Source organism: Zalophus californianus, chromosome 8 (assembly GCF_009762305.2).
Source record: "Zalophus californianus isolate mZalCal1 chromosome 8, mZalCal1.pri.v2, whole genome shotgun sequence".
Classification (NCBI taxonomy): Eukaryota; Metazoa; Chordata; class Mammalia; order Carnivora; family Otariidae; genus Zalophus; species Zalophus californianus.
The window spans coordinates 30,616,340-30,629,524 of NC_045602.1; the positions used below are offsets into that span (position 1 = coordinate 30,616,340).

Sequence of the window (13,185 nt, forward strand, 5' to 3'; positions counted from 1 at the left end):
AATACAGTATATTTGTTAACAGAGCTCTTATACTACCCTAAAATTGAAGTTATTTTAGTATCTTGCTTCTTACTACCCAAGCAACTTCTATGCATTAGAAAGCTCTTATGAGTAAAAATTTTCTCTCACAATAGGGGAAATATCTGTCAGTTAAGCTCTGAAAAAGCTCCCAAGCAACCTATCCCTAGAGACCAAAAGGCCAGCTATGAAATTCAAGGTATACTTAAACCCCCCCAAAAGCAGAAAGAACTGAAGAAAGCAAAGATCTATCTTTTGCTACCCAAACACCTACTGACATTTCTTTTATTGGTTACTCTAGCTTTCCCTTCTTGAGGAAATGTTACATCACAAAGGGTCAACTAGTATCAGAGACTGGAAGCTTTCAGGTACCCCCAAAATAGGTCACTTCTCTTTCCACAAGTCTATTAGTGATACAAAGCAATATCCTTAGAGTTAGTTATCCATTACATAACTAAATCATCCTGAAGGGATGGCACAAGTGCCTTGACACTAAACGCTATTTCCTTTTTTTTTTTAGCTCCAAACCTTAAAAAGTGTAAAATTACCAAGAAAATGATACTGGAATTTTTATTTTATTTATTTTTTAAATATTTTATTTATTTTTTTGACAGAGAGAGACACAGTGAGAGAGGGAACACAAGCAGGGGGAGTGGGAGAGAGAGAAGCAGGCTTCCCGCTGAGCAGGGAGCCTGATGCGGGGCTCGATCCCAGGACCCTGGGATCATGATCTGAGCTGAAGGCAGACGCTTAACGACTGAGCCACCCAGGTGCCCCGATACTGGAATTTTTAAAATGATGATGGTTTTATATTTAACTTAAAAGAATAAGAAGACTGACCATACTTGAAAGCAAAAATGTTCTTTAAAGAGTAATATTCATTTGAAATGTTGAAGTATTTAAACAAAAAGAATATTGACTAATAAAGTAACTTACGAGTACCAGGGTTTTCCTTGTCACCTGCATTTTTTGCTAGACTCATGGCATATTCACATACTTCAGCTGCTTCTCTTTGCGCAAGCTGCCGGAGACAAGCCACAGCTGCTCGGCGAAGTAGCAAATGGGAACTACATAAGTGAACCTGGAAACCATAACATATTAGACAATTTTCTTTAAAAAACTGCAATCTCATTTGCCTAATGAATATGTATTAACACCTTACTTGTGAAGAGGCTCTTCATTTAACATCAGCTGTTAAATATATAGTCAAATAAAGGACTTTTGGAAAAATAATACCAATAAAGTATATAAAGAATATTTTAGTGGCCAAAATAACTGTCTCAAGACCTGGTCGCTAAAGATGATATGATATACTTCCATGAAAATCCAGAAGAATCTCTTCCATATCTTATTTGACCCATGGTCCTACTGAATGTTGTCATCTAAATTTTTTAAGTGCATGGAGATTACATGTAGTCAATGAAAAGTTAGGAGGCAGAGCACACAGCAAAAATTGAAGGAAAAGAAGGGTATTTATTAAAATAAAATAAAATCAAGCAAACATAAACACCTGGAAAGAATTCTAAAATGGGCCCTTTTGGAATAGAACTGTTTTTAATCTCAAAAGTTCCTGAAAAAAATCAATGTAGTACACTTTAATACATGAAGGAAAGTAAAGACACAGCACAACATAATGATTAAGAGCTCAGGCTCTGGTTGCTAGACTGGATTTGAGTCTTGCTTGTTACTGACTCCTGTGTGACCTTAGACAAGTTATGTGACCTTAGACAAGACAACCTCTCTGTACCTTATTTGCCCATATGCAAAATGTGGAATACAGTGAAAATAAAATAAGTTAATACAAGTATTTTCCTTAGAACAGTGATAGAGACATGGTACTTGCTCATTATATATTAGCTATTATCATTATTACTATATTATTATAATATCATTATTACTATATTACTATAAATCTGACTCATCAAGAAAATATTAAATTATGTTCCATGTGCTTGCTTTTTAAGCAAAGAGATAAGTAATATATTTAGAAAAAAAATCCCATCCAGAAATAGTGGACAGGGGGAATAATTATATGGAATACACCACCTCTTCACAATGCTAGATAGTGTATTTTTATACTACCAACATAGCATTTGTAATTCAAGATATATTTGCATAAAATTTATACCAAGTATAAAATAAATATATATGTGTGTGTGTGTGTGTGTATAATTGAGGGGAGAAAACCTGACTTTATTTACTTATTTTTTTAAAGATTTTATTTATTTGACAGAGAGAGAGACAGCGAGAGACGGAACACAAGCAGGGGGAGTGGGAGAGGGAGAAGCAGGCTCCCCGCCGAGCAGGGAGCCCGATGCGGGGCTCGATCCCAGGACCCTGGGATCATGACCTGAGCTGAAGGCAGACGCTTAACGACTGAGCCACCCAGGCGCCCCCTGACTTTTTTTTCAATAAAATGTTTTATTCACTTCATTCCTTAAAATGAAGACATTTTGGAACTTTCAAATATCCTATAACTAGAAATGGTCATATGAGATGGGAAGAACAAGTCAGTCGCTCAGAGTTTTTGACTTTTTATGTGTACAATGAGGACGATATCTGCTCTATCTTATATAATTGTGGTAAGAATCAAATGACCAAATATATATAAAGCAGAACACCAAACAAATTTAATTTAGTTGCAACTAAATAGAATTGTAGCTAAGAGCAGTGCCTGACTGGCTCAGTAGGTGGAACATGCAACTCTTGATCCTGGGGTCATGAGTTCAAGCCCCATGTTGGGCATAGAGTTTACTTAAAAAAAATTTTTTTAATCTAAAAAAAAAAACAAAAAAAAGAATTGTAGATGAGAAAATACACTCAACAAATATTGACTGGCAGAGACAAAGAGAAAAAAAGCTTTTTGTTTACCAAGTCTTTTCAAAAACTCCATTTTAATGATTCTGAGGCATTTTTTTTCCATTTTAACATCTCTAATATTAGAGATGTAAATTACCATTGATGGTGTCTTACAGTCACTATAAACCAGGTAAAAGTAAAGACATATTTGTTTGACAACTTTCCCCTGACACCTTTTGGTAAAAGCCACAAAATAAAGAATAAAACATTAAATTTGATAAAAATATGTGGCTTCCTCATGGTCCCTTCTAGCCCCTTGGAGATAATCACAGTCTATGGTGACATCCATCATTATAGTTTCAGTTAGCCTGTTCTTGAACCTTATATAGATGGAACCATGTAGTGTGCTCTCTTCTGTGTCTGGCGACTTGTCTGTGCGATTCACCAGTGTGATTACATTTCACAGTTCATTTTCATTGCTGTGTAGTATTCTGTTGAATAATTGTATCACTCTTTATCCACTGCTGACTGGTAGACAGGTCATTTCTGTGTTTTGGCTATTATGAATAACCCAGCAGTGAACATTCCTGTACATGTATTTTGGCATATATGCACATGTATTTCTGTCAGGTGTTTACTTAAGAGTGAAGTTTCTGGGTCACAGCATATGCATATATTCAACTACTTTAGGTTATGTCAAATTATTTTCCAAAGAAGCTTCTTTGTTTTTCTTAGAATCCACAAACCTCAGGAACAATGTGTTGCTTGCTCCCACAGTAGACCTCCACCTTCCTATAAAAATGCCTCTTATTGGGCCCCTGGGTGGCTCAGTCATTAAGCGTCTGCCTTCTGCTCAGGTCATGATCCCAGAGTCCTGGGATCGAGCCCCACATAGGGCTCCCTGCTCAGCAGGAAGCCTGCTTCTCCCTCTCCCACTCCCCCTGCTTGTGTTCCTGCTCTCACTGTCTTTCTCTCTGTCAAATAAATAAATAAAATCCTTTAAAAAAATGCCTGTTATTTTACACTGTATGTCACCTTGCTATCCCTTGTTGTGCCCACCATATACATATTCCAGACAATTAGACCCCCCAGCTCTGACAGTGATGACCTGGGCATTCAGCTCAAGTCTTTCTCTCACTGACATTTCCTACAATTATCCCAGATGACCTAAGTGCCTATGTGTGGAATACTTCTGTCAGGACAGAAGAACGCATAACTGTGGTCACATGGTATAAAAAGCAATTGCTGGGGCACCTAGAGTGCTCGGTCAGTTAAGTGTCTTGACTCTTGATTTCAGCTCAGCTCATGATCTCAGGGTTAATGGGCATGGAGCCTGCTTAAGATTCTCTCTCTACCTCTCCCTTGCCCTACTCATGCTTGTGCATGCACATGCATGCACACACACACATCTCTTTCTCTCTCAAAAAAAAAAAAAAAAAGCAGTTGCTTGCCAAGAGGGAAATAACAATAATTCAGAGTGGTGGTTTTCCTTTCAAAGACACATTTTGAATAGTTCTAACATCATACAAATTTTAATACTTCTATACCATTTAAAGATTACTATGGTGAAACTCAACTCAATATATTTGCTGAAAAAAAAATCACATTTCATTTGTGTTAGGTATTACACGTGGTATCACATAACATTGCCATTTCTGATGGAAATGATTGAGCAGAAATGAAAACAAAATTTTAAGAATCTGAACTGATTTCTAATTTGGATGAACCCATGTGTGGACTATTTTTCAGTGTCAAAAGAACTGGTAACAGAGACCACACGGGGGCTTTCAGCAATGTGGAAACAAGATGACCCCTTGAATGGCCCATTTTCTCATCTCTATCCTGCCATATCATCTCCTACCAACCAGCTACCTGTAATCTCACTACTTAGCCTTTTGGAGACGGTTCAGGAAAGGTCTCCAACATGCCTTGTAATAAAACCCTTGGTGTTTTGCTAAGGAAATCAGTTTTGAGGCATTATCTCGTGTTAATACACAGAAAGCTCATTGCGTAGCCTATGGTTTATTGATCATCTGGTTTCTGCCCTGCAGCACACTCAGATTCTTTGATGGTCTAGGATTGGTTCAGTTCCCCCTGGTCTATAGTGAAACAAGAGAAAATCTTGTTGCATAAGTTAAATATACCACATCAGATCTAACATCTAATATGTTGGCCTTTCCGTTCCTTCATCTCATCCTCAATAACCTTCTCCTCCTTTTATGTTAGCAATATCCTCCCATGGTCACATCTATCTTTCTTTCTCCCTATATATCGGCCTCCTGCTGTCTTTTCCTTCCTCCTTTATCCAAATGAGACTTCATAATGCATTATTATTTTAGCACTATCTTGTTAACATCTTTATTTCCTTCATCCTATCATTTAAGTGAATCTGCTTGGCCAAAGTCCAACTATGAATATATCAAAGTATCTGGCTGCTCAATGGTTGGTTACAGGTGCAGAAAAATCTTACAAGGTGAACTGCTACCATCATGAATCACACAATGGAGCCAAAAAAGGGTCACTACCCTCTGCTGAACCCTCAATACTACCACAGAATCTTCTATTTCTCCAGTTAGTCCAATCTCCCACATTCCACTCTTCTCAAACTTCTTGCCCTCTTCTTTGCTCCCTCACTCATAAAACTTATCTTCCCTTTTACTTGATTAAGAAAGTAAGTCATTAGATCATACCTCCCCCAACTTCCAGCCACCAAATACAAAAACCTCCACCTCTACCTACACTCATCCTCTCCTCTTTTCTTCATGTTGCACTGGGAGAGACATTCTCTTATTTGTGCCCTGGAAACTCCATCCCATCAGAAACCCTGGATGATTATCCACTCTCTGCCCCACAATTTAAACTCTCCCACCCTACTGGTTCCATCTCCTCAGCATTTCAGCCCTCACTTCTCACTACTGTAGGAGAAAAAGTCTTGCCTGACTCCATCACTCCTTTGACCTCCTAGAGGCCCTCAGTCCTCTCCTATCAGGTCAACTTCAGAATGAAGTTTCTATTCATAGCCCAATGTATTTGGGCTTCCATTGTAACCACTCTGCTAGATGAACTCTTGCTAAAGACATCATGTGACAAAAGTCAAAGGGCACATTATGGCTCTCATCTTGATCTCTCAACAAATATGTGATATAGCTGACCACTCCACTACTCCACTTGGCTTCTGTGAACACTACAAACTCTATTTTTCCTTTAATCTTTCAGATTGCTTCATAGTTTTCCTGATTCTTTTTCTTTTCCTTTTATAGGCTGGGTTCCTCATTCAGCATTCTCTCCCTGCTGATCTTAACTACTCGTCTTTATTTCCCATCTAAATTCTTACGCCTCTCAAATTTAAGTTTCCAACCAAATCTCTCTTTTCTGAGCTCCAGCCATGAAACTAACCAATTACCTAAAACTGAATTAATTATATCCACTCTTCCCAACTTCCTCCTATTCCAATGTTACCAATCTTAGGAAATTATATTACTATGTTCAAGGCAGAACGTGGATTACATCCTTCCCTCTTTTCCTTATGGCCAATTAATCAACAGATTCTACTGATTCTACCTCTTTTTTTTTTAAGATTTTATTTATTTGAGAGAGAAAGAAAGCGAGAGACAGAGCACAAGTGGAGGGGGAGGGGCAGAGGGAGAGGGAGAAGCAGACTCCCTGCTAAGCAAACTTGATCCCGGGACTGTGGGATCATGACCTGAGCTGAAGACCGACAGTTAACTGACTGAGCCACCCAGGTGTCCCCACTGATTCTTCCTCCTAAATATCACTCAATTCTATTTATTTTTCCCTATTCAAACTGCACAGAGCCGGACATGGGGCTAGATCCCAGGACCCTAGGATCATGGCCCGAGCCGAAGGCAGCCGCTTAACAGACTGAGCCACCCAGGCACCCCCATTTAAGAAATATTTTGATGAACTGTTTATTTCTTGGCTAAGAATGCATCATATTTTTAGTCTTTCCCATTCAGAATTTTATGTCCTGAAGTTTGATTGATAACTTCTGAAGGTCTGTTGCTATCATCATAGTCATTAATTTGTTCACTTAGTAAGTACTTATTGAGAGTCAGCTACATGTCACATAGCATGCAAAGTCCTGGGAATACATTTGTAGATGAGACAAGATGAAGCTTCTGCCATACTGAAATCTGTAGTTTACAAGGGAACATGGTCAATAATAATTATTTACAAATAAGATAAGTGGGGGCGCCTGGGTGGCTCGGTCATTAAGCGTCTGCCTTCGGCTCAGGTCATGATCCCAGGATCCTGGGATCGAGCCCCGCGTTGGGCTCCCTGCTCAGCGGGAAGCCTGCTTCTTCCTCTCCCTCTGCCTGCCTGTCTGCCTGCTTGTGATCTCTCTCTCTCTCTCTGTCAAATAAATAAATAAAATCTTAAAAAAATATATTTCTTAAATGGTGAAAAAGGAAACCAGTAAATAAAATGAACAGTTATAAAATGACTATTGAAGGTGAAACTCTAGAATGCACAATCCAGAAAGCTTACACTTTTTGTTTTGATCTAGTTTAATCTTTTGGGAAACAAATTTGGGGCTCCCTAAATAAATCAATGAATGAAACAGTTTTATACTTACACACAAGCTCGGAACAAGACTAGAGAGATTGACATGTCGTGGTGCAAACATGTGTAGCTGCTGAAGGCAAGATATGGCAGCTGCCTGAACCAGAGAATCTGAATGGTCCTGGGTTATTGCACAACCCACCAAACAAGAAGAACGAATGGTGGAAATTGTTGCTCCATTCCCTGGTAGCAAAATCAAAGAAAATGCAAAATGCTATTATTAGTACTACCCAAAACAATCGTCTTCTAAATAACCCCTTTCTGATCACTATTCAGATTGTTTTGAAGACAAGAAGTCTGCAAAGTCCACAGAAATGACTTTGAAACATGACTGTATATGGATGACAATAATATATCCCTCCTAGATTTAGCTAGGTTTATAGAAATCCCCTAGGAAACTATACTGTCCTTTAAACCCATCACTGTTTTACTTGAAAGAGCGAGAAGATTCCTCATTCTCTGTCCAACCAATATGATCACTATATTATTTAATAACTCCAAATCCTATTTTCCTAAGAATTAGATTAATGAAAACTTTACAGAGATAGTCAGGAAAAATAATAATAGTATTATATACTGTGTAAAAACATCTTAATTGTGTAATATAAGTGCTTTAAAAATTTTGCCAATGTAATTTATATACATATAATGCCAAAGAAATCATAGTCATATAGAGACGCATTCTAGTTTGAAATAAATATTGCCTCATCATAACTGCATCAGAAAACACTTGGTAAACACCTATGTTTAATCAGGCACATATTTACCTGTCCATATCCTTATGATAACACTGGAAGAAAAAATTACCAATTTTCTCAAAGAGGACACTGAGTGCAAGAAAAAGACATGTCTAAATCACGTATTTTCCAATTCCTAGCATTCTTCATTAAGATTTTTTCATTTTTGTCTTGTTTTTTAAAAATATCTGTCCAGACGGAGACAACACAGCATAGTGGTTAAGAATGCATGCAAAGGAAATTGATCTGGGCTTCATCTCTGGCTCCAACCACTCACTAGCCATACAAAACCATGGAAAAGCTCTTAATCTCTCCCAGCCTCAGAGTTTCATCTGTCAAATGGAGAGATGCACCTATCTCAGGATGCTGTTAGAATTAAATGAGATAATGTGTATAAAAATCTTGACCCAGTGAAAGCATTTACTAAATGATAGGGGGAAAAGGGAAAACTCTGAAAATGGATGATACATTCAGGATAAATTCACAATAATTTTCTGCCTTCTGTGTTTCATTCAACCTTTAGTAAAATTATGTCAGTGGAATTGTGTGGTTCGAATATGGGCCTCAGGATCATAACTCTGCCACTCAGTTAAGTAACTTTTGGCAAGTTACTAATCTTCTCTGAGCTTGGTTCCTCATAGAAAAATTACATAATATTATCTCCCTTATGGGAGTGGGTTTTCAAACTATGTTCCTGATCTTTAGAATTCAAAAAAACAGTAAAGCAGAAGTCCATGAAGACAAGTGGATGGTACTCCAGGACAAAGGAACTCCACTTTTCATCTTTGTCTTCATGGAGCTCCAGGGAAAATTTAATTTAGAAAGGTTTCCTCTGGGGGTGCCTGGTGGCTTAGTTGGTTAGGTCTCCAACTCTTGATTTCGGCTCAGGTCATTATCTCAGGATCGTGAGATTGAGCCCTGCGTTGAGCGTGGAGCCTGCTTAAGATTTTCTCTCACCCTCTGCCCCTCCCAGCTCATACTCTCTTGCTCTCTCAAAAAAAAAAAAAAAGGAAAGGCTTTCTCTGCTCAAAACTTCAAATAACAGTCAGTCATAGGTATGTTGTAGGGATTAAATAAAATAGCATATATAAAAAGCAGAGTTGATGGGGTGTCTGGGTGGCTCAGTCAGATAGGCATCTGCCTTCAGCTCGGGTCATGATCCCGGGGTCCTGGGATCGAGCCCCACATCGGGCTCCCTGCTCAGTGGGGAGCCTGCTTCTCCCTCTGCCTCTGCCTGCCACTCTCCCTGCTTGTGCTCTCTCTCTGTCAAATAAATAAATAAAATCTTAAAAAAAAAAAAAAAGGATGAGTTGAGGGGCGTCTGGGTGGCTCAGTCTGTCCAGCACCTGTCTTTGGCTCGGGTCATGATCAAGCCCCAAGTTGAGTCGGGCTCCTTGCTCAGCAGGGAGTCTGCTTCTCCCTCTGCCTCCCCCTCCCCCTGCTTGTGTTCTCTCTGTCTCTCTCACTCAAATAAATAAATAAAATAAATCTTAAAAAAAAAAAAGCAGAGTTGTAGGCCTTTGGTAAATAAGAAGCATTCAGTACATAGTAATCAGTAATTATTACTATTACAAGTTTTCATTAAGCAACATGATAGCGACATTCAGGAAATTGAAAGATAGCAATGTCTAGTTCCTTTATTTAAGATAATTTACTCACCTTGTAGCTCAGGGCCAACAGTAGTTATTATGGCACCCAGGCATCTACCCAAACATTGATGAACTTCCGTATGTGAAGGTGGGACTGTCAACAGCAAGGTAAGAACTAGAGATAATGTTGGTTCCACATATCCACGATACATTGGGCCACTAGAATCCACTATAAGAGCAAGTGAATGAAGAGACCATGTCTGGAATGAAATATAATTTTATTTAGTGGTAAGGAATAATTTGAGTATACTGAATTGATTTTTTAACTTAAATGTTAGTAAATATTAACACCTTATTTTTTTAATGGATTCATCTGTTTAATATAGGGATATAACATTTTGTCAATACTAGGCACCATAAAATGTAAACACAATTACTGTCATAAACCTGGACATACCTTCAAGGATTGAAAGTGGCTTTGTTTAGTTGCCCTGTTTGCATATAGTGCAGAGAAAGGTCTTCATGTTATTAGCACTATGTACATAAGAAGAGATCCAAATTACAGGAGAGGCAGGTAAAATTTGAGTTCTTTAAACATTCATTAAACTAAGTTTTGTAGTAACATCCAGGTTTATCTTCCTTTCACTAACAACGTTCCCTATTAAGCACATCATAACAACAGCACAGTGAAGTGAATGATGAAATAAAAGAATTTCGATACAATGGAAAACAGTGCTCAGTGATATATTTACATTCTATTTATATGATTACACATTTGATCATATAGTACCTTCCTAAGGATTACTGGCTAATTTGGGGGTGGGGTTTATACTGTTAGAGGTATTACTAACATGGTAACTACTTCCCTTAAATGCAGATATTAGAGCTATAATTTTATTGAGAGTAAAACTGATAATGCAAGTTGACTGAGCAGCTTCTCAAATAATGTGGTTTATGAAATCATAGGAAATGAGCAAAGCTGCCCTTGACATAAAATGGTTTCTCAACCTGCTTTTCACATCAAATTTAATCAGTACAAACCAACATGGTCAGTCAGATAATTCTTAATATGACAAATGAGAGAAAGAAAAAAAGTATATGTACATGAATAAACAGGGGAACTAGATGCGTTTTAGCAAGGAATGTCAGGTGGTAGTTCTGGATGAAACTTGCACTGCAGTTTTCACTTCCACAGCTGTGTGCTGAGAGTCTGACCCGATAGGCTTCCAGACCATCCTGCTGGGGGGTGGTGTTGTGTTGGGGGGCTAGCCAAAACCCACTGTTGGGTTCGTACTACTGATACTCATGCCAGCCATTTGCTGAATCATCTGTGAGAGGTTCCACTGGGGCTGTTGAGCTTGCGGCAGGCCAAACTTACTCTGGGGTGCACCCATCTGTCCCACCATTCCTCCTTGGGGGCCAACCACATTTGGAGGAAGTGGCATCACACTAGTCTGTGCATTTCCCATAAACCCATTGGGCATGGGCATGCCCACCATCATGCTTGCACTCTGTCCCATCACATTTCCGAGAAGGCCAGGAGCTGCAGGTGTACGCACAGGCACACCCACTGATGGAAAACCTTGAAAGACAGTTGGTGCTTGTGAGGTAAATGGTATATCTGTGGGTCCCATAAACACACCAGGAGTACTCTGCTGCTGAATGGTTCCTGCACCATACAAAGATAAGATGGAGTCTTTGGAGAGTTGTTTCTTTGCCACCTCTTCTGACTTTGTAGCTTGCTCGGTGAACAGATCCAGATCTCCAGATATTACTGTAGACAAAGTGGCAGCTGCAGGTATAGAGGGCATCCCCTGAGCTGGGGGTATGACTGTTGCAGGTAAGGGATTAGAAATCACTGGTCCAAAGATGTCCAGATCATCATTCAGGAATGGCACCGTGGTTGTGTTCCCATTGGTCACTGGTGCCTCAGCAGGGCCATCAAGTCCTAAAAGATCAACAGTGGGCTCTGCAGCTTTTTTAGGGCTGGTACTTTTTTTGGGCTCCATATGCTGATCTTCTTTCTTCTGCAGCTTTCCAGTTGTAAGAGGTTTTGCATGCGTTTCTGGCTCCTTTCTTTCTTTTTCTCTTCCTTTTTTTTTTTCCCTTTTCTTTATTTGTAATAGCTATTGCATTTTTATCATAGTATTTCTTCTTTTCATATTTATCTCTGATGAAAAATTCCACTGCTTGATCTGTCTGTGGTCTTCGAAAGTTCTCTGGAAGATTGGCTTCATAGAGTAGTCTTGCTTTAGTATTTCCCATATCTTGCATGCACTGTATCTGTTCTGGTGTACACTGGTCTAGGTTGACTGACCTGACCCTGGATATATGAACCCCAAGATTTCTATGGATTCCAGCACATGTGACGCAAATAAATACACCAATATTCCAGGAAGCCCATGGAGGACCTTTGGTCTCTCAGTCGGGGCAGTACTTTTGTCCTCCTCCCTTAGCAGCTCGGACAGGATGAGCTGGTGCTGCTTGTTCAGCTTCTGAGCCTTCTCTCGGCAGGAGCGCATCGCCATCTCGGCAGCGGGGCGGGGAGCCCGGGGCAGCTATGGCGGCGGCAGACTCGGGCAGGAGCTGGGCAGTGTGAACACCCCTGGAGCCGCCGGGACCGCAGGTGGACTCAGCCCAGGAAGTGGCGGCGGCAGCAGCTGGAACTGGAGGAGGAGTGGTGGCCTAACACCTTTATTTTTATTTATTTTTTTTTTTTTTAAATTTTTTTATTGTTATGTAACACCTTTATTTTTAATCAATGGTCTAAAAATACTTTAAGCAACTGATGTACAAGTGTTATGTTTAAGTTTCTCTGCAGCATGGCTTTGAGTGTCAAATAAAATTTCGATGATGAATTCATTTTCTTCTATTATAATGTGTATCTATCTCATACATTCAAAAGACCATGACTTATGTAATAAGCATTTGATTTAGTGGATGCTTATGGACATCAAATATATTTTTATTGCCTGTATTGTGGAGTTTTGCTAAATAATGAGCCTGAAATAGAACAATGACTGTGACAATGTTCTGTACTCAGATACATTTCTATAGCAATGATATTCACATATCAGCTCTTCAAGTGCATTGAACCATTTTGAGCCCCTATTTATGCCTACTAAGCACAAAGTAATCTTACTGGCTAATAGCATTTCCAAAACTAATCCCAGAGCAGCATATTGTAATCAGCACAGGACTGAGAAAAAATTAAGTCCTTTAAACTACCTACATCCAGTTGTAGAAGAACTTACCTTTTATTTCTGTTGCCGGCAGCTCAAAAGGAGAGCTATACTACTGGGCTAAGGACAGAGAGATCTCAACTTGCCAACAGAGGAAAAAAAAAATCCACACCTCAACTTCTACTACCTGTCAATCTGCTATGATCCTAGAGAACCCAGCAACCTGACTTGGACAGATATGTACAGAAACCACATCTACTGACAAGAGCTAGCAAA

General features: G+C 39.2%; 1 protein-coding gene and 1 pseudogene across 4 annotated transcripts in view; both read right to left on the minus strand.

Moving 5' to 3' along the window:
• Positions 1-13,185, minus strand: part of HEATR5B (HEAT repeat containing 5B) — a 113,068-nt gene that overhangs the window by 50,266 nt on the left and 49,617 nt on the right. For all 4 annotated transcript variants that reach the window (XM_027622576.1, XM_027622577.1, XM_027622579.1 and 1 more), the window contains 3 exons: positions 9,798-9,987; positions 7,415-7,584; positions 955-1,099 (listed from right to left, as the gene is read on the minus strand). In XM_027622576.1, coding sequence (XP_027478377.1) covers positions 955-1,099; positions 7,415-7,584; positions 9,798-9,987 — 505 coding nt within the window. The remainder of the gene's footprint in view (positions 1-954; positions 1,100-7,414; positions 7,585-9,797; positions 9,988-13,185) is intronic.
• Positions 10,972-12,348, minus strand: LOC113937764 (annotated as a pseudogene).